Raw genomic sequence first — 21,756 nt, 5'->3', positions numbered from 1 at the left:
CCATGCATATAGGCTGTAAATATCTCATCCATTCATCGCAACAACGTTGTGATTTTCTTTTAGGTAGTGCAAACATTCAATCAAGCTGACTTGAATTGTGAGGTCATTGATCACTTCAAAATCGCCAGTTTATTCGACCAAAAAGAAATCATTGAATCTCTGCAAAAATAGAGAAGTCTCTGCAAAAAGAAATGATTGGCCGAATAACTAACCTTGAGGACGCCTTGGTCCAATTGGAGCTCGGAGACCGTTGTGGGGGCGACGTGGCGGCTCGTGATTGGGCGGTGAGCGGCGCGGCGGCGCCTCCTGATTGGCCGGCGGCGGGCGGCGCCGGTTGCCATGGTGACCCTTGGGACGAGGCCTCAGTCCCGGTCGGTGATTGGCCGGCTGTTTTCCGACGGGGAAGGGCGGGGGGAATACGTTGGATGCGTCCTGAGGGGCCGAGGCGTGGGTGGGGGGCGGGGGCAGCTGGATCACCCCCTCGCCAGGAACCTTGAACAGGAACGGAGCAGGCGCCGGGATCGACGCTGAAATGAACGGAGAAGACAAATTATTATTGGCGTGTAAAAAACGTCAACATTTTGAGAAATGCGTAAATAGCAGTGGTGTTATCAAAATAAAACTTAGCTGATTCGAATTTTCTAGGAATATACCTGCATGCAATTCGATTCTTTCTATGTATATCATGACCATGACATGACCATTTCCGTGACATGATCATCAAACATGACCATTTCGAGTGGGACACTTGTGACAGTTCATTGAAAATCAACGTCTTTTTAGGTAGAAAGTCATGTTTGAATGGCAAATAGAGAATTAAAGGGAGTAAAGGAATTGAATATTGTCACTTACGTTGCGCGGATTGGACGTCGTTTCTGTGATCCGGTGGCGGAGGGCCCCCGAACAGACCCGGTGGCGGTGGCTGCAACATGGGTCAGGTCAGGTTAGATCAAGGTCACTGTCATCACTCGTAGCAGTAGCAGGGAAACGTGACTTGAAATATTCATCAAACGTCCATCACCTCGACGCTGAAGAGTGACGCATGTTATGACATGTAAGTGGCGTCTTGACACACGAGTAAACAGCTTCTAAAATCTGTCCATGCAAAGCAAAAGCAAAACGTCCTCTAAATTTAATCCGAATGTTTCCCACCGTGTGACCCCGCCTGACCTGGTGCCCGATGACCTGGTCTCGCTCCCGAGGTCCGGGGTTTCTCCTGCCGGGCGGGGGCGGCCGCCGGTCCGCCCTGCGGTCGGGTCTGGGCGGCGGCGGCGGCGGCGGTCGCTGTATTCTGGCCGGGACGCTGTTGGGGAGAGGTCCTCGCGGCGGCCCCGGCGGACGACTCTGTGGAGAAAGAGGGAGAGAGTGGTAAGATATTGATAACAGCTTTGATACATTCAACAGATAGTGCTATCGACCTGCTCTTCGAACAGATGTTCAAAAAAGGTTTCCATACCCATTCTCTTCTCTTTCTTTCTATCACTGGATTCCTCTCACCCTTCCTTTGGTTCCTTTCTCATTCTCCCTGAAGTCTTTTCTTCACCCCTTTCTCTCCTATATCTTGCTCTCGATATCAATGAATATCAATGATCAGTATTTCTGCGGCCGCGATCTCGCTGTATGATCTCCGCTAGACTGAATAGCCCCCCCTTCCACCCACCCCCGATGTCTTTCTCCGCACCCCCATCATTACAATTCACCTGTCCATTTCACCCGTCTACTCAATGTCAGCAAAGTCATGAGCTAAATGCACGGTTCACGCTCCAGTGAACAAGGCTGACCAACAAATCTGTGCGGATATCTCTCCCCTGTCTGATGGTAGTCTAAAACTAGTTAGGTTAACAAACACAGCACATTGACAGTCTTTTGCGACATTTCATGCATTTTATCTAATGGAATGGTCGAGAGGCCAATTTCAGGACGGAACACGGATGTATAATGCATAGTGAATGTATTATTATTAATTGTGTTCCTTTACAAAGTAGTGTCACACATCTTGATGAGAATACTATAAATACATACTGATGAGTGACGTTGGCTGCAGGCCTGTATAGTTTTCTTTAGATATTCGTAAAATAATCACATGACTGAAAAAAATCGGTATTATCATAGCTTTATCAAAGCGTTTTGACGAGACATCTGAGAAAGCTTGCTATCATGTCTTGGCCACAATTATGGCAGGTATGTCTCATCTGCGTGTGGCTCAACCTAAATAACAACCCCATCAATTATATCTGCTCTGTCAGGGACATCTGCTCTCTAATTGATCGTCTGTTCGAGTCCCACTGGCCTGATCCACATTCCTAGTTCTCAGTGGAGTGAACACAGTCACAAACACCTACAATTCTCACACAGATCAGGCTCTGTTGTACGAGTACCCACACCAGCACTGCAGCCCGGTGCGGCGGTGCCACCTGACACAACCGGCCGACACCATTAGTAATGGGAAACTGGTGTTGTTTTGCTCCGGTTTGTAGGTGGAACTAGATTTATCGTTTTGTGGCATGTGCGTCCATTTCAAAACAATGGTATTGGTAACAACTAACACGTTGGTATAAGCCACAGTTAGTCGCTCAGTACAAAAACTGATCAGAGTAAGAGGTTCCGAAAGATAACGAAAAGAGAAGTACTGGACGAATGTTTGCAAAGGCACATAACTAATTGCGTATAATGACAGAACACAGTCTTAGGCATCATTTGACAAAACGAGTACAAACATTCTTTGGAATCCTAGAATCGCCGATGACAAAGCAGCCAGCGCTATTCCGTACCCGCGTGTTAGAACCAGTGTCTCAGAACTGCATTTCCCGTTAGCTTAGCTATCGTCTACACTAACAGATTGTTCACACGCGGTTCGCCTGCCTTCGCGACATTTATCATCTCTAGACGGATAGGCGAGAAATGACTGACGACAACAATCACGAGACGAAACATCACGTGACGCACACGCCTCATCCATCACACACGCATGACTGATATCACGTGATACGGTATATTTGTTTGGCAGCCACTACGATCTAGGTCACGTGATAATCGAACGGACTCTACGCGTACAATTTTAGTCATATGATCAGTCTTCCCTGTTGATGAGTCTGAATAATCAGTCAAGCTCAAAAGCAGGTTGAATTTGGCGTGACCGAACGGACCCATAACTTTTACATGTGTTTCGAATCCTGCACGGATTGTTCAGTGGAGGCGGAACACCTTCAATTAAGAGGGGGGGGGGAGGCACTGGCGACTTTTGGTCCCATTCTTTCCATGCAACGCCCATAGGGCTAATGTTAAAATGCAAAAATCAAAGGGGGCATGGTGCCCCGGTGCCCTCCCCGTTCCGCCGCCTATGGGGTTGTTCCAATTTCTCCCGTCAATCATCCAGGCTTTCCTCTCTAGATCACCCCCTTGTATTTCGCTCCCCTCCCCGGATAATGGTCACATCTCTCCAAGAGAAAGGCTTCAATTAGGCCAGCGGCCACCCTAGTGGCCTGACTGCACGTGCTAATGAAGGCACCTGCCGCGGTTATCGAAAGTCCACAGGTAGAGTGCAGGAGGAGAGAGAGGGAGAGAGAGAGAGAGGGGGAGAGTGGGGTGCGGCGGGAGGTGACCGCTAACTCGTCTGTCAGGTGTCTGATGGTCAGTCAACCGTGACAGACTCACTAACGGAGTGTCGGGCCGAGCCGGGCGGCAGGGAGTTCTCACACTGGACAGAGGACGGTTGGGAGCTCTCACATTGGCCATAGGACGGATGGGAGCTCTCACATTGGATAGAGAACTGCTGGGAGCTCTTACATTGGATAGAGGACTGCTGGGAGCTCTTATATTGGATAGAGACTGCTGACAGCTCTCACATACAACAGAGGAGGCGAGCTAGTAATGGCCGTCACTTTTATACATTTGACTAAGCTCTCAGTTCTCACATTGGACAGAGTGTGCCAAATGAAATATAATGGACATTGGTAAACGCTGAAATAACTCCATTATTGGGCAAACGATTTTAGACTACACAAATCCTCTTTTACACATTTGGCTAAGCTTCGGCGTCGGACAGATTACTGCGGTTGATAGGCAAAGGGCGTCGCTAGAAATCTGAATGAAGAGTCGGAAATGAATAGGCGGTTTTCAGCGAATCGTATAGTGTTCCTAAGCCGTTGTCTAATGTTCGTGAACAATGCACGTATACAGTATTCTATAGTTGTACATGAAAAGTACGTGGCAGTCGGTAAGGACAGAGGAAGGTAAACCCTTGACCCCTGGGGCCCTGAATGTAGAAAACATTTCTGGGGCTCTGAATGTAGAGAACAGGTCGTGACAACCAAGGTAGGTATGCTGCATGGCCGACAAACTCGCTGCTTAGTCGGCAACCCAATGAGATGCCCTGAATATCGCGTGATTGGCACCGGCCAGATGACAGTGTACTAACCTAATTAGTTTACACGTGGTAAGAAATTATGCATGCAATGGCAAGTCATTGTCGTGACGTTCGAGGAGCCTAAATAGTGGCCTGAGTGATAGATATTAATGAAATATAGCGGTACCTGGCTACAAGTAGCTGCCTTGAATACAATAGGCGGCGGCACGGGCAGCTTTCACGGGTAAATGCGAGCCAGAAGCACCGTAACACATGCTTGACTTTTGGGGTACCTAATGGCTAATGCACCTTTCAATTTAAAATGCATATAACTTCGCTTGGCTGACAACAGAGCCTATTTTAAGGGAATTTGACTGGGGGGGGGGCAACCTGGAAAATTGTCTCTAATAATCCATCAACCCTCGCCCGTATTGGTATTTTCCAGCTGCGAACGTAGATGGGGGGGGGGGGGGGGTCCGTTGGACCTTCCCCCTTGCCGTTTCGACCCTGCTCGAGCTAGAGCTTCATGGAAAAAACGACCGTGTTGCCCGTGATGAAAGGAAGCCGATGATACCCAATTTTAACCCTCGCCGACCCTCGCCGACACAGGGGGGGGGGGTTGATGCAACCCCCCTAAGGTTTTTTCGCGAATAACTCGCGTAAAAAGCTGCCGATTGCAACGAAACTTTCAGTACCCTCACATTTATCAATTTTACACCTACCCTAAAAATTTCATGACCCTGACCCAAATGACCTTTGACCTGTGACCTACTTTCCGAGACCATGTTTGGCCGGAATCACGATTCGGCGTATGTCGACTCGCATTAGCCGCGCTTTTGCAAGCTTTTCGTGCTTTCAAACGTTCAAACATGTGATTTGATGTTGCTCCCATGCATTAGGGTGGATGTCAAGGTCACCTGAAGGTCAGGTCAGGTCATTGACCTTTGATGACCTCGGTTCACTTTTTCGAGTTTTACATGTTTCTAGGCCAGTTTTTGGAGCTGAATTCGAATTTAGCAACCCGATGAACATTTACGAAGCCTAGTTTTAGTGCCTTTGTAACATGTTACGAAGCTGTCAGAGGCGGTTGACACCTACTAGGAATGCCCGGCAGGACCCCTACTGGTTGACCTGACCTGACCTGACCCGACCTGGACTAAATGCATGAAGACATCATCTGTGATCAAAACTCACATGATATCATTCGGATCAGCACCCCGAAAAACCCCATAGCAGCCACACTTTACGACGTTCTAACAGGTCCCGATTTTCCCGATTTTCGGGTCATTGACCTGACCTGGAAGGTCACCCGATGACCTAGGACATTAAAATTGGATATCATCGGCTTCCTCTCGTGACGGGCAGCACGCTCGTTTTTTCCGCGAAGCTCTAGCTCGATCAGCGGCCAAACGCGAGGGGGGGTCGTACCAACCCCCCCTTGTGCCGTCGAAGGACGCAAAATGGCCTGTGCCGGCGAGTGTTAAGGTCCTAGGTCGTCATCACTTGACCTTCCAGGTCAGGTCAATGACCCAAAAGTCGGGAAAATCGAGACCTGTTAGAGCATCGTAAAGGGTGGCTGCTATGTTTTTTCGGGGTGATGATCACGATATCATGTTAGTTATGATTATAGATGATGTCTTCATGCATTTAGGCCAGGTCGGGTCAGGTCAGGTCAGGTAAACCAGTAAGGGTTTTGCCGGGTGTTCGTAGTAGGTGGCAACCGCCTCTGACAGCCTCGTAACATGTTACGAAGGCACCAAAACTACTTGGCAATCGGTCAAATGGTTGCTAAATTCGAATTTAGCTCCAAAAACTAGCCTAGAATCATATAGAACTCGAAAATGTGAACCGAGGTCATCAAAGGTAAATGGCCTGACCTGACCTTCCGGTGACCTTGATACCCACCCGAATGCATGGGAGCAACATCATATCCCATGTTTGAACGTTTGAAACCACGAAAAGACTGCAAACGAGCGGCTAATGCGAGGCGACATGCGCCGAATCGCAATCCCGGCCAAACATGGTGCCATGGTGCTAGGCCGCCGGTGCATCTGAAAGAACTGTGGGTGCCCCTGACAAGCCTGAAGTTCCAACGACAGGCCCGTGGTGCCCCTGACAGGCCCATGATGCCCTTGCGAGGCCGTTGGTGTCCCTGCTAGGCCGGTGGTGCCTCTGCTAGGCCGCTGGTGCCCCTGGGCCCTGAGAGGACTGTGGTGCTCCTGACAAGCCTGGAGTGTCCCCGACAGGCACGTGGTGCCACTTACAGGCCCAAGATGTCCCTGCGAGGCCGGTGGTGCCCCTGCCAGGCATGTGGTGTCCCTGCTAGGCCTCTGGTTCCCCTGACAGGCCTGTGGTGTCCCTTGGCCCTGACAAGCTTGAGGTGCCCCCGACAGGCCCGTGGTGTCGCTGACAGGCCCGTGGTGCCCTTGCTAGGCCTGTGGTGCCTCTGGCAGGCCTGTGGTGCCCCTGGCGGGCCTGTGGTGGTATCCCTGACAGGCCCAAGGTGGCGCCCCTGCGAGGCCGGTGGGGCCTCTGGCAGGTCTGTGGTGCCCCTGGCAGACCTATGGTGCTCTTCCTAGGTCGATGGTGCTCCCAACAGGTCTGTGGTGCCCCTGACAGGCCGGTGGTGCCCCAGGCAGGCCTGTGGTGTCCCCGGGCCAAAGGGGGCGGGGGTCATAACCCATATGACCCACCATTGGATCCACCACTGGTCATTACTTGCAGACTGACTCATTTGACATCCATTGCAAAACAAGTCACAGTTGTATGTTTGTCACCGTGTTCCTTTATGCCCATTTTTATAGTGGGCACATCTCGACGACTGGGGGGGCAATTCTGTTGAGTGCGGGGGCATTTGCCCCCCAGTTAACATGTTAAAATAGGCCCTGGCTGACAAACCGAGTTTTTAATGGACCAGTTTTCACTCTTCCCTTTGCATCTAATCAATTACAATAAAGCACAGCATTATGAAACGGTGAATTGCCCATAAGGGCGCGGACAAAAGAAAAGGTCAAGCGCAGCTACTACGGAGTCAACACATCAACTCACCTTTTTCCTGGGCAGGATCATGTCCAGGATCTCGTTCCTGATCTTCTGCTGCGCTTCCTCCTGCCGTCGCCAGTAGTTTCTGACGTGTGAAATGAACATCTCCGGCTGAGGCAGCTGCTCCGGCTCTGTGCTGTTGAGCCGCTCCAGCTCCTGAAGGATATCCAGCCGCTCCTGATCGGTCAGCTCGTCATCATCCTCAAGGACCGTCTCCGTCGGTGGAGAACTTGTGGAGGCGAAATCCTCGCTCAGTTGCCGAGATTCTCGCGATAGAGATTTGAGAGCTTCGTCTTTTGGCGTTTTGCCAAGAATATTTTCCAAAGCGGAGGTCTGGGTTTCGATGAGAGCACGTGCGGAGGCGAATTCGCCGCTGCCACGACTGGGCTCGGCTTTTGACACTGCACTGGAGACATCCGAAGCCGAAGCTGAGGAATCGGCGGCGGATGTGCACGTCCCGCAGATCAGGAAAACGGCGAGAAGCACCTTCATTTTCTGAAAGCAAAAATTAAATACCGTGATTAGAGCTTCATTGCATTGGTTTTGGCTGCGTTCGCTAGTGGACAAATAAAGAATGATCAACTTCGGAAGGGGAAGTTCAATGAAACATATTCTAACGACTTTCATACAATGAAAAAAAAACGTAAGAATATAGTAAATTCAGGTGCAGATAGACAACAAAGTGGTACGCAGCTTAGCTGCACCAATTCATAGTTCATTCCCAGTTTCAAGTAATGTTGGATACAACTCTGCACATAATTTTGATTGATTTGATCCCTTCCAACGCCAATAAACGCTATCGCTTCCAAAAACACCTGGACTACGAACGTACCTTATTTATAGCTGATTTTGGGAAGGGTTTTCGAAGCCTTCCACGTCTTACTACAGATGAGTGACGAGGGTATTTCTACATGCCGCAATCTCCTGCAGAAGAAGAAGAAGTGTCACTCGTTAGTTGCCCATTCAGGTCCGGCTATTCTGTCTCTTTCTGGACGTCAAGTCACCATACACTAGCCATCACAATAACCCATACACAGTGATGTAGTGGCGTAAGTGGCTTTAGATCACTGGTCACTTCATGCACCAGACACCAATCATAGAACGTCACTATCACCAAACTGTCACCAAGATACCAAGGCACTTCTGCTGTTCACCAGGAACAACAGGAGAGCGCGCACCTCACCATCACGCTCCTACCGCTACACTGACGAGCGATCTGTTAGGGACCGTTCTCCTTCTCTGCTATAAGACGTAATGGCAGCTTCTAATCACCATTCACTAATCACCAGTCACCAGTCAGTGATCACCAATTGGGAGCCTTCGAGACGGCCACCCGAGACCGTCGGTAACCAGGTCAAACTAGGCTACCAATCGATCTCGAGCTACGCCGTCCGGTAGGGATAATATAGGGCAAACTTCAGGCTTGATCACACACTCCTGCTCAGTGAAGAAGGTGGAAGCTAGTGAGATGGGTCACGTCAATTCAGGCCAGGGAAGTGAGACACAAGGGAGTGCTACCAACTGAGATAGATTGTGGGACAATGAGTATAGGTCAGCTGACTGGAACGAACAATTAGACACTCGGTGTTAACGGACCATTAGAGGCGCGATGTGAAACGACAGTTAGAGCCCGGTGTGAACATTGGCTGAGGTGGGACGATCGGTAGGCGATTTATGTTTGAACAATGACGTAACGATATGACCGGGATTTATATAAACTTTGTCAGGGTGCACGGCAAACAATGCTGTCAATGTGTCACGTTTTGAAGTTTCGGAGCGTTTTTTTATGCTATTGAAACGAGTCGAGGGCTGAAAAAATGCAACTCGCAAGTGCAGCAGAAAATATGGGTTGTTCAAATACTTATTCAAATGAAAAGCTCTCACGAATGTTAGACACAAAAGATGGATGTGCTCGTTACAAGGCTAAATGTTAAGTTTTGCGTATTGATTGTATTATTTTCCAGCAGCAACTAATGACCGAGACAGTAATAATCCTTGGGCGAGTTTATCGGTTGGTAGGATCTGTCCCGTAATGAAGATAGAGATCAAACAGAAATTTCGCCCGCTCAGCTTATTCTTACAAAAGCACTGGAGCTTGGAACAGAGACTACAGCATATTCCATGATACTTGCAACTTTGATGTACAATTGCAGAGTTCCTGTTTGTGCTAAACTGACAATCTCAGCACACCCTAATTTCATGCACAGTGAACCATACCGTGTTTTCAGTTTCAGCAAGTCTTCACAATACCGCGAAGTCATGAACTGTGAAAACCAGATACGTGAAGCGGACAGTGACTTCTTCTATACCGCAGACAACTGGCCACACTGCGTGGACAGCATGCATTTCATAGCAGTGGCCGGCGAGACAATGGCTCAAGCACCCCGACAGTTTTCAGTGTATGTGAGAGTGAGACTCCTTTTTACACTCAAGCCAATTATACTGCGAAATGTGCGTTTCTATGTGAAAATGTGTTTCTAAGAACGGTTGTCGTAGGAATTGTCATTACTAATTTTCACGCGTAAAACTTCCAAAAGAAAGTATTGGAAGGTTGAAGTGGGGATCATTTATGTGAGAAAAGCTAGAAATCTGCAGCATAAAAAGACTTCCCAACTCTTGCAAGAATACAATATATTAGTTGTTCATCTTATCAATTCATATCCGATCAATGGCTAGTTGACCGATTCAGGATAGATAGTTGACAGAGTATAAAAACTCGAGTTGATCGTGATCACTGAATCATGTTTTCAAAACCGATAATTCAGTCTCGATAGTCGACATGTTGAAATTTCCACCACGAATTCAATCACTCCGACTGATTCCTCTCACGCAACAGCGAAGAAGACAACAGACCTTAGACCAGATTCGCTACCGGACCTACTGTGCTCACTTTCCCTCTCCAAACCCAGTTGGCCACTCTGAGGAACGGGCTCAATCGAGAGACCACAACGAGAGAAGACCAACTGTGGTCACCTCGATGGTCACACCAAGACGCTCACTGGCCCCCTTTACACCTAGGGTTGTCGCCGAGACGAGTCTCTCTTCACCACAGCTATACGGACGATGGTCAGAGAGGACGAGGGAGATATGGAAATTGGAAGCATAGTCAGAAGATATGGCAGCACACACCTTGCCGTGGAGCGGATGGTGTGAGGGCGATGTGATTATGAGGGTAAACAGATCACACCGAAGAGATCAATTTTCAAGCTTACGCCAGTTCTGGGGTCTTTCAACATTGCACTATATTTCTGTAGATCGCGTCTCCATATATCACTTTTAATGGTAAAAGCAGATGACTCTAGTAGTTGAGTCCATGGCTCTATATTACCCGGAACATAAACCATCAGGAGCCTAATCCGCCAAACCTACCCCGCAACTATAGCGTGTTGTGTCACTTCATTTTGGTGTTCATATGTGACATCCTAACATCAGCTCCTACGAAAACAATTTACTAGCATGGTCATAACCCACAACTCCGATCGCATATCTAAACAGAGACAAAGGGGACATTTTGCGATACCGTCAGATTTCCCTTCATATGCATTCTGGCCTGCTTTTCTGATAGGGTGACGGCTGCTACAAACGAAACTCTCTGTGCAGCGAACCGTGCCACTATCAGTCTTATGAAGCAGTGACACGAAGTGCATCCTCTCACTGTGCACTGCATGCAGTGCATGGTGCGTCGTGCAACCATGGCGTGCACACTACGCATTGCACGTGGTGCATTTATAATGCAGTGCAAAGTCACGATTTCTGAAAAACGCCAGTGAAACATTAGATACACAGATATGTCATGGATTAGGTAAGTACAAAACTGTAATCGATTTACGATACGAATATCAAAGATGCGTGGCTGCCACCGGTTAGTACTAGGTATGTCGGGCAAAATATTATAAGAGGAGCAATATTTTGCCTGACAAGTGAAAATTATATGGCATCCTACGTCACAAAAACACATTGCTGTAATAGCAAGGATGCTTATTGCACAAACTCCTATGTTCTCTATGTTCGATTCACTTGCACATGGTTTGCTATCTTCCATCTATTTTGATTTTTTACATTCCTCAACCTTGATCAGCATTGTCCAGTCATTCTGGATGCCGGCTGCCGCCTATGTAATTTACCCCAAAATACAATGAAGGAATCGGTGGAGCATTTAACGCATAAGACTGGTGACAAAAGCCAAAATGATCAGGTTGATGTCCCTACACACAGAAAAATATTGACACCGTTAGCGGTGTAATTGCACAGTACATATCTGAGCACTTGAGGAAAGTTAATTTAGTCCCTTCCCCGCTTAAATTACTCGCGCTTCTAAATGAACACCAGGAAGAAGGTAATAGAACACTGTTAGGAGGGTTGGGTGTTTTACTACATGTAGCAAAACACCCAACCCTCCTAACAGTGTTCTATTACCTTCTTCCTGGTGTTCATTTAGAAGCGCGAGTAATTTAAGCGGGGAAGGGACTAAATTAACTTTCCTCAAGTGCTCAGATATGTACTGTGCAATTACACCGCTAACGGTGTTAATATTTTTCTGTGTGAAGGGACTAAATTAACTTTCCTCAAGTGCTCAGATATGTACTGTGCAATTACACCGCTAACGGTGTTAATATTTTTCTGTGTGTAGGTGGAAAATTGTGCTTGACTGGGGAAAGGAAGCTCTCCCAATTCCACGCCGGCTTGGCTTTGGAGCCACAGCAGACGGCAGAGGTCAAGGTCACCGCTAGGGCGGCGGCGGATTTGCTGCGCCCGAGCACCCCCAGTTCGGCACAACTATCCGCCTATGCTGATGTCCGCCACCACGTATCTCCGAATCTGGTGCGGCTGTTCAGAACAGTGACGGCTGCTAGCGGCACCGGTCACACTGACGAGCTGACAACAGTGGTATCAGCTGTCCGACAGGATAATGACACCCTCCGTGGTCCGTTCAGTGCTCCACCACAGTCGGCCGAGCCAAAGCAGCGGATCTGTTACGCATCGCTGTGTTCGTCAGCTCGTCAGCGGTTTTCGGAGCTACGTTCGGTCACCAGAGTACCGCCATTGATACGTCCCCGGTACTCCTGAAGAGCGTGTTCGTTATCGGTCGAACATCTGGCATCCGTACACTCCGGACTGTGGTGGTTACCAGATCGTTGACGAACCCATCTCGGCCGCGCTTTAAGAGTCTGTCAAACCGACATCGCTCTGTGTCTGTTGGATGGATCGCGTGACGCGCACTTTAGTGTAACACTTCTGTCCGTCAGAGTATCATCCAACACGTGGTGTAGCGTGTTGTGGCGAACGTAGAGAGGAGTACGTGACAAGCATCCCATTGAAACTCCTACATATGGCGTCTACAACATTGAACTGAACCTGTTCATTTGGTAGATCATGAAAACGCCGGGACCTACTTCGAGTGGATAGGTTCGTCAAAGAACTCGACGGTCGAACTCCAGGAGCGTGTCGGCCGGCGGGTGATTTATTGTCACGGGAATGCCGTGCATGGGGCTGTAATTGATCGAAAGCCGTCACTATTGGAGGTGGGTTTGATGCTAATCGCACATAAATGTCGGTAAAATGACTGAATTGGAACTTTGGTAATAAGGCTGCCAATATTCCCACGTTTTTGAAGTTCACGGTTTCGGTTCATGGTTCACGGTTCACGGTTTTTGTGGTTTTTGCTCGATCATTCTATCCTTTAGCATCAAAAGTCGCAACATACATGCCAACAACTGTGACATGAGCAGCTCAATTCGAAGCTGATGTTACAGTTATTTTTGGTTTGTCTATTTTTTCCTATTTTTGGTAATTTCAACAGCGTGATCAAGGAATTCATTGTGGGCTCGCTACTGTCGTTACTACCGTTACACACGCATGCATTCTTTTGCCTTCTTCGTGTGTCTCATCAACAGTTCCTGAAACTCCTGACCACATTCTCACAAGAAGCACAATTTAAATCCATCTGCGTTATTTATTCGGACGGCAAACGAAGCACCAGGTGGCTGGCTAACTGTACATACTGCTAGCGTCATAAGTCGTTTCAAACGGGTTCCGCTGCGGTAAAGCGCCGTCTGGCATATGTTTTGCGTGCCAAACGTGCCCCTAGTGACGTCACGTCGTGCCCGCAGTGACGTCACGAGGCGGAAGCAACGGCGGGAGTGCAAGCAGTGCGCTGTGATCTTTATTCGTTTACTGTTTTGAATGAAGAACATCGGCTGCACACAGCACGTCTACCATTTATTATTACATAAATGCCTCAAGTGGATGAATTTAAAGTTAGTGTGCCAGCTTTCTTGGACCGTATGGAGTTAATGGCCCAGATAAGGAGAACCGGATTTTTAGAACTTATCCATACCTTCAAAACTCATGGAAACGTCTTAAATTCTTCAAATTTTGAGTACCCCAGTGCGAAATTCGCCCCGACGGGTTGTCGGTCGTACCCCAACCACATTTCACACCACTATGAACAATAAATGCACACACTGAAATCGCTATTACCGATATGCTCATCCAATCAAGTTTCGATAAACCCGTTCATCATCATCTCCTGCGGTTTCGAACACGCCTGTTAGGTGGCTTCTGATGCTCGTCGAGGTCGGAATTTCCAAATACGCGTGGTGCGTCGGGCCGCGCGCTCTGACTTCGGCCAAGAAAAATGCGTCAGCTGATCATTGTCATTTCTGCCACTTGCGTGTGGTGAAATGGGGTCATAACTTATAAGACGGCTTTTTCATATCAATTATTTTACATAAAATCATATTTCAAACCATAAATAATGTTCGACAGCCAAATAAAAGAAACAATACCAATACGGGCTTACACTTTAAGGCTCGATATTGTGTTGTCTACGATTAGACAGCTGATAACTCATTCCCGTACGTCGTATGGTCGTAACACTATAATGACCTTTGCTTATTGTCACAAGTGCGCCGCATTCGCGATTGTTGCCCGACGCCTGTTTGCAGGTGAGCCCACTACAGTTGTTATACATATCTAAAAACCGAAAAACTTTTAGGCGAAAAAGGCACTATTCCAGGCCCATTTTTGATTTTTTTTTGCGATATTAGGTAAAAACAGAAGCTTCTTATCCTAGGAAAAATAAAATGGGAAATCTTTCAAAGGTGGCACACTACCTTTAAATCATTCGAACGTTAAATAGCTACTTTCAACCACAATATCCGCGAGGAAGAAGTAGTGATTTACTCCAGCTGACAATGAACAGGTTACGAAAAAAAATAGCAAATGAGCGTGATTCTTTTTTTGTCTAAATTTCAGCCTTCCCCTATCACATTATTTGGACAACCCAGCCAGTACCGATCATCTAATTTCCCGAACAAAAGTATATGGTTCTTCAGTTTGAAGCGACTAAAGCTAGTTTCATGCCTCAGAGATCAGTTCGGTCAGTAGAATAAAACTGACACTGGACATGTCCTGTGTTTACAACGGTGACTGAGCCATGCTGTTACGTACCGTGACCCGAATTAAACCTGTATCAGAAATTTATATGAACAATTGTGGAGAACCAGGGAAAATGAGCTAGGCACCATGTGACTAAAAATGTGTCTGAATCGTTACTCGGGATTGATAGTCACAACCTGAGCAAGACAGACCCCAACGTGGCTTTATCCAGATAACTAACGAACTGGTTTAGTTATCAGACAGCCAGGTTGAAACAGACTTCTCTCAGTGCCAGACATGGTTTGCAGGGTTATTGAAGCAATGCTAGACGGCGTTAGTATGAGAGCTCGGCTTACTGCTGACTGCTGAGACAAGCGATCTGTCAGTGAAGACACATTTCTTTCACGGCTGTCGGCTGGTTGCATATTTTACAATTACATAGATATCGATCGCATCTGTAAAGGAGCTGTGAAGAGACATGAGAGACACAGTCTGGTGTTCACGTGTTCAGTTTGCACGGATGAAGAGCTCGGCAGGTCACGGGGTGGCTGTGACGTCATCAGAGAGCTCATTGGGCGTGTCAGACGGCAGCAGAGTGTGATATCATCAGTGTGTGACGTCACTAGAGCTCACTGGGTCACCGAGTCCGAGACTGCCGTCGGCATTGCGTAAGGTGTAGTGCGTCTCTTCGTGGCAAGGTTGAATGGACGTGATGGTAGCATGGTGCACATATGTTGGTAGACATTGGTTTGTTATATTGTTTAAGAATTAACTATATTTAATTTTTCATCGGCCTATAGGCCGTTGGAGTGCTATACTAAGCAGTGTCAAGGGACGCCTTTATCGGATAGCTGGATTTAAATTTTAAATGATATGATAAGCAAAACAATGAACAACGATAGTCTTTCTACGTGAAAAGGGCTAAGGGAAGATGTTTTTGAAATCGCTAAGACCAGCGTGTTTATCAAACTGGAATATAACAACAGCTAAGAATCAGGCGACGGCAGGAAATAATGTCAGACGATGCCACGACTGGAAGAAGCGGTCAAACTTGAGTGAGTAAGCTTCCCACCGTTGCCAGATGTGCCAAAGACACGACTGCGGCCACTGTGCGCCGTTCAATCACAGTGTTTATACACGATACTCGTGACTAGAGTGGTCGTGACTCGCGAATTATGTAAGTACGCTCGCTTCACGATCGTGACGTGAGGTAAAGAACGGTTGGTACGCCTTACAGCTATCTTTGAGGTTCCGTGGGATCCTTGTGGCCTGCTGGCTTGTTAAAAACGTCGGAATTTTATACTCTAGCTGATTGAAATGGTAGAAGCGTGCGTTCTAAATGATAGAAAAATGCAGCTAATTGATCACTGTTCATTGTTCAGTTGAGGTAGATACAGGTATACTGAGAGAAGACACTTCACTTCTCCATAGAATTTAGAAAAGACCTGACATAAATGTTAGGCTTCGACCCTTTGTAACTCATCCACTTTGGCTTGCGAGGCGTGGTGGAGCCAACGTTGAACCGAATTAGCATTTTACAGACGCAGATATCTGAAAACAAGAGCCGGTAGAGTGTACCGGATCGACTTTACATGCTGCCCAACTCTGATACTACTGGCCCTGAATAACTCACCTGCCTTCTGCGTCACTGGCTGCCGATGATCGGTTTAACTGTGACGGTCAGCTGACGCGTGCGCTGCAGTCGTTCTGCTCAGTCAGTTTGTTGTCTCCTCTCACCCGAACACAGTAAATCACTGCTGCACTAAACTCGGTCACAGCTGAAGTGTCAGTAGCCAAACAATACCCACAACTTGAGTCTAACCAAACCAGCGTCAGCTCGCTCCAAAAGCCAGCCGTCCTCGCCTCGCCTGCGTGAATCCTCAAGTGTGCTGCTTCGGCCGCGTGGTGCCCTCCCCTCCAGCGGCGCTGTGACTGTGCTGTGGTCCCGACCTGGAGCGAGCTGCGACTGGAGTCAGCGCAGTCTCACTGAGTGCCATCGCGACTCGCAGCGGCGTCGGCGGCGGCGGCGGCAGCGAGCCGTTACTTCGGCCAGGTACTGAACCGTGACGCAGCCGGGCCGGTATCTGGGACACGAGGAGCGCTGCGGCGCGGACCCCACGCTGCTCAGCTGGTGGACCACACGGTCCGGATGGTCCCGGACCAGGACCGTGAGGGTGGGAGAGGGGGGGGGGGGGGTGCGAGGTGAGGTTTGCTCATACAGCACCGAATAGACGAGTTGTTCCGAGTCCTAAAACCACCCTCTGTGACCTTCCACGAACTGAGGCGAGAAGTGGGAGGAGAGGGTTTTAGCTAGAGGAAGAGGGGGGGGGGGGGGTCGCACGTGACTGCACTCACACTGCTCGCACGTGTGTGCTCCATTGTTATAAGTAGGTGAAATGTGATAGACATTAGACAGCATAACGGGTGGTTGATTTGGAGCAATTAACACCAACTACACCACGGACTTATGCAACCTTCACTGGCAAGTAAATCACTGTCGAATGTGAATCAATCATCAACAAACCGTTTGCTCTCTCACGCCATGTTTCGTGTCCTCAGCAGGGTTGTGCTCGACTAAAAAAAGTTGCCGACTCGACTCATCATTCAACTTCAGAAAGCCCTGACTCAACTCTGACCCAAACAAGGAGCTGATTTTTCCCTTGACTCGACTCATGACTCAATCGGTTCAATGAAAATATGAGTCGACTCAAACTTGACTCAAATTTTTTGTTGAGTCAAGTGAGTTGACTCAAAATTGACTCAGATAAAAAAGTTGTTGAGCGGGGGGGGGGGGTGAAAAAAAATTCGGGGCCTTGTTCTAATCTTTGTTATAAATAGTTATTTGTTAGGACTTAAGGAGTGTTTTTTCTTTGAGTAATGACTTGTAATTAGATACTTATTTAGACCATTGTCTCTAGAAAGTTGAGTCAGCTGACTCATGTTAAATGTTTGACTCAACTCAATGTCAAAAGTTATTTTACTGACTCAACTCTGACTCAACTCAACAGCTTAACCCTCGCCCGTAAACGGCGTTTTGCCACCTTCGCCCATGCAGGGGGGGGGGGGTTGGTGCGACCCCCCCTGGCGTTTGAAAACGGAGCGTCGTAGAGCTTAGCGGAAAAGACCAACGGATTGCTCTCAACGAGATCTCACGATTGGTGGTATATTTTTTGGTCCTAGGTCAACATTTGACCTACTTATGACCGGTCAAAGGTCAAATTTTCGGAAAAATCTAACTTTTTCAGATTTCCGCGCCGATTGCGGCTACACGGTAAGAGATGTCGACTTGAAACCTTCACTATCGTGATCCTTGATCAATTCTCTATCGTTTGGTGTGTATTTCGATGTCATAACTCTAAAAATGATGCGTTGGAAGCATCGGAAGTCTGCAAGGTCATTTGTGCATTGGATCACGTCAGGCGTGTGACGTCACTGACCTGACCCTGACCCAAAATGAACTACAAGAAACAACTGACGATGCCTGAAATGGATAGCAAATTCGAATTCAGGGCATCAAAATACCCCGAAAAGGCATACAAGTGCAAGAAGTCATTACAGGTCAACCGAGGTCACTGACCTGACCTTGACCTTTAGTAACCTTGAAAAGGTCAACGGACATTGTGCCAATGTCAAATCAGCCAGTTATGATTCTAAAACAATCCATCAGTGTGTCAGGTCAGTCGGCATTTATACCATTGTGAAGCAATCTCCAATTTAGCGTAAATCTGGCCGGAGGTTGTTCCCTTTATGACGTCATAACTCCGTGACCTGACATGACCTTGACAAAAAAAATTTACCAAAAGTTGCGCAAAGGATGCCCCAAAGGGTACTGAAAATTTGAGCTGGCTATCTGAAACGGTTCGGCGTGTAGCTAAGAAAAACCTCAGGGGGGAGGGGTTGCACCCCCCCCCCCTACATGGGCGAGGGTTAATATTTTTGTCCGACTCAACTCTGACTCAACTCAACAGCTCAACATTTTATCCGACTCGACTCAAATCTGACTCATTTGAGTCAGAGTTGAGTCAAATTTTTGACTCGACTCATGAGTTAAGCACAACCCTGGTCGTCAAACACCAATTTCTTGTCGATTCACAGTTTGGACAACACAATAGGTATATGTCTACACATGTACCAAATTAGCCCGACCGAGCAGCTGGACATTTTATGAACCGGTACAGGAGTCAGAAGCACGCAGACGGCCCGGACACTATGGGGATGGAGTAGCGTTAGACCAAGACAGATGGACAACGTTGGCCGTGAGATTGTGTATGGAAAATGAGGCAGTAACTGCGACTCTGATGGAAATTGGACCCAGACAGATGTGGCCGGCGGCCGCTATGCGGTGTTTTCAATCAACTGTTGGATTATCAGTGTGATAACGGTGCATACCGTTACTGGAAGAACGGTTGAGTGTTGAGTTTGTGTACAGTCAGATTGTTTTGTTGGGCGGTTGATTCGAAATCGTTTAATTGTTGTGCAGCAGACACTTACAGACTTGAGATGGGATCTTCTTATCAAAACATCGTTTAAAAGCACATCACTACAGACGGGGACGAGTGACGATATTGGACAATCAGCCTCCGTAACATATTGTGTAAGGATCTTACAGGTTTTGCTCAGAGCGACCTCGCGCTACGATCACACAACGGATAGTGTCGGCACGATTTGGAGACTAGTGACGTCACGCTTCGAACACGTGCGTGGCCGATGCATTCTGGAGTTAGTACAGGTGAAGTGATCAGATGCAGGGAGACGGGGCTTTCGGGAGACGGCAGCGAATTAGTAGATCGGCGTTCCGAATGTTTTCAGTTTAACTAATGGAGACCATAAGAAAATGGAACACGTTTATAAAGAATAAGACATTGAATGTCAGAGTTGAAGACAGAGACTATAGGTATAGCATGGATATATGCAGCTGATCAAAAAGCGTAAACACCAGAAATGAAGAATGCAACATAGTATAAAAAGCACCGTGTTGCATACACATAGCTAGCATTTGTCACTGAATTGCTTTTTACATTTGAACTGACGTTGATCTGACCTGTGACCTACAAAGTCATAATCTGTTTGTGCTGCTAAGTGCTAGGGTTTGTCTTGTTGAGAGCTTTCAAGTGTCGTTTTCCATGTCTTTCTACGACCATTTTTTTTTTATAAATTTAGCTCGAATGTTTGAATGGACGAATTGACAGAGCCGGAGCCCACGCTAAGCAGAGCTTGTTGCGTAGACCCCGACCCCTAACGTCCGATCGCGCAATGCCGGGTAACGGGATAATTTAGATGCCAAAGTTTAACGCGGCCCCCAGTCAATGGCATTGGCAGCTTCCAGGGTTGTGCTTGACTCATGAGTCGAGTCAGAAATTTGACTCAACTCTGACTCAAATGAGTCAGATTTGAGTCGAGTCGGATAAAATGTTGAGCTGTTGAGTTGAGTCAGAGTTGAGTCGGACAAAAATATTAAGGTGTTGAGTTGAGTCAGAGTTGAGTCAGTAAAATAACTTTTGACATTGAGTTGAGTCAAACATTTAGGAACATGAGTCAGCTGACTCATTCTAAAAACAATATATATATATATATATATATATATATATATATATATATATATATATATATATATATATATATATATATATATATATATATATATATATATATATATATATATATATATATATATATATATATATATATATATATATATATATATATATATATATAGTATATATATAAGCTTTTCATCCCCCTCCTGCTTAACAACTTAGCCCTGGCCCTGCTGCCGGATTCCCCTCCCCCGCTCAACAACTTTTTTATCTGAGTTAATTTTGAGTCAGCTCACTTGACTCAACAACAAAAAATTGAGTCAAGTTTGAGTCGACTCATATTTTCATTGAGCCGCTTGAGTCATGAGTCGAGTCAAGAGAAAAAAATCAGCTCCTTGTTTGAGTCAGAGTTGAGTCAGGGCTTTCTGAAGTTTAATGATGAGTCGAGTCGGCAAATTTTTTTTTAGTCGAGCACAACCCTGGCAGCTTCACGCTCTGGTGACGTAAGCAGGGCGTGAAGTCTTTTTTATTTTCCCTTCACTAGTGCTAACCCTATGGTAGATACCGATTTCGAAGGTAAAACTAAAAGTCGATTTATTAACTTATTAGTCGAGATACGGAAAAACCGAAGGTACCACACAACAGGCCGATCTTTCTTCTATCGATACCCGCATCCACTTTTAAAATGGTACAAACATAAAACGCTGAAATATGGCGATCTGTGTGAAGATGTTAACCTTCCAGGCGGTGGGGGGGGGGCATTTTTTTGCCCCCCCCCTTAGTTTTTTCAATATATCTCGAGAACCGCTGCGCCGATCGTCACCAAACTTTCAGTACCCTCCCGGGAGCAGCTAGCGCACATGGTGACCAAAAATTTTTCCAAAGGCTATGATAGGTTGGCCGCTAATGACGTCAGAGTGACGTCATTTTTGCCATTTTCGACCCAAAAAAAGGTTTCGCGGGAAGAGCTGTCAGGCCTACAGCTTTAGAGATACAGAAAAATGTTTCAGACATAAAAGATGTGAAATCAAGAGGGCTACAAAACTGCTATATCGGTTTTTGGAATTTTTTGGATTTTGACCCCCAAAAATAAAAAATAGATTTTTTGATTATTATAGCCAAAAAATCCAAAAAGTTTTTTGAATTTCGAAAAAAAGGAATATATGTGATAGTCCCTACTGTCTTCTATCTATATACCAAATTTGAGATCGATACCTCTTTTTTTGGCCAAGTTATAGCGAAAAAACTGTTCAAAATTGATGACGTCAAATTTTCAAACTCAATTTTTAGCAATTCTAGACCCTGTAGCGCAAAACAAAGACCACCATTAGACTCCCCGTGACGAGCTGCATCGAATCGATACCCATTTTATGCAAAAATATCAACTTTCAAATTTGACCTTTTTTGACCTGACCTTGACCTGACCTCCACCAGAAAGTGACCTAAACCGTA

General features: G+C 46.9%; 1 protein-coding gene across 2 annotated transcripts in view; it reads right to left on the bottom strand.

Moving 5' to 3' along the window:
• Nucleotides 1-16,767, bottom strand: part of LOC122371262 — a 37,409-nt gene extending 20,642 nt beyond the window's left edge. The window contains exons 1-6 of one of the 2 annotated variants that reach the window (XM_043347436.1): nt 16,401-16,767; nt 8,220-8,311; nt 7,394-7,882; nt 1,171-1,344; nt 853-922; nt 213-527 (exon numbers count right to left, since the gene is read on the bottom strand). In XM_043347436.1, the coding sequence (XP_043203371.1) occupies nt 213-527; nt 853-922; nt 1,171-1,344; nt 7,394-7,879 (1,045 nt within the window). In that variant the 5' untranslated portion in view covers nt 7,880-7,882; nt 8,220-8,311; nt 16,401-16,767. Of the gene's footprint in view, nt 1-212; nt 528-852; nt 923-1,170; nt 1,345-7,393; nt 7,883-8,219; nt 8,312-8,570; nt 8,809-16,400 lie in introns of those variants that run through there. The other variant, XM_043347437.1, reaches the window with a different exon arrangement.
• Between the last annotated feature and the right edge of the window lie 4,989 nt (nt 16,768-21,756).

The sequence above is a fragment of the Amphibalanus amphitrite genome, unplaced genomic scaffold, assembly GCF_019059575.1.
Source record: "Amphibalanus amphitrite isolate SeventyFive unplaced genomic scaffold, NRLGWU_Aamphi_draft 001224F_arrow, whole genome shotgun sequence".
Lineage (NCBI taxonomy): Eukaryota > Metazoa > Arthropoda > Thecostraca > Balanomorpha > Balanidae > Amphibalanus > Amphibalanus amphitrite.
Note: the sequence above shows the minus strand (reverse complement) of the source record. Positions and strands in the feature narration are given on the sequence as shown.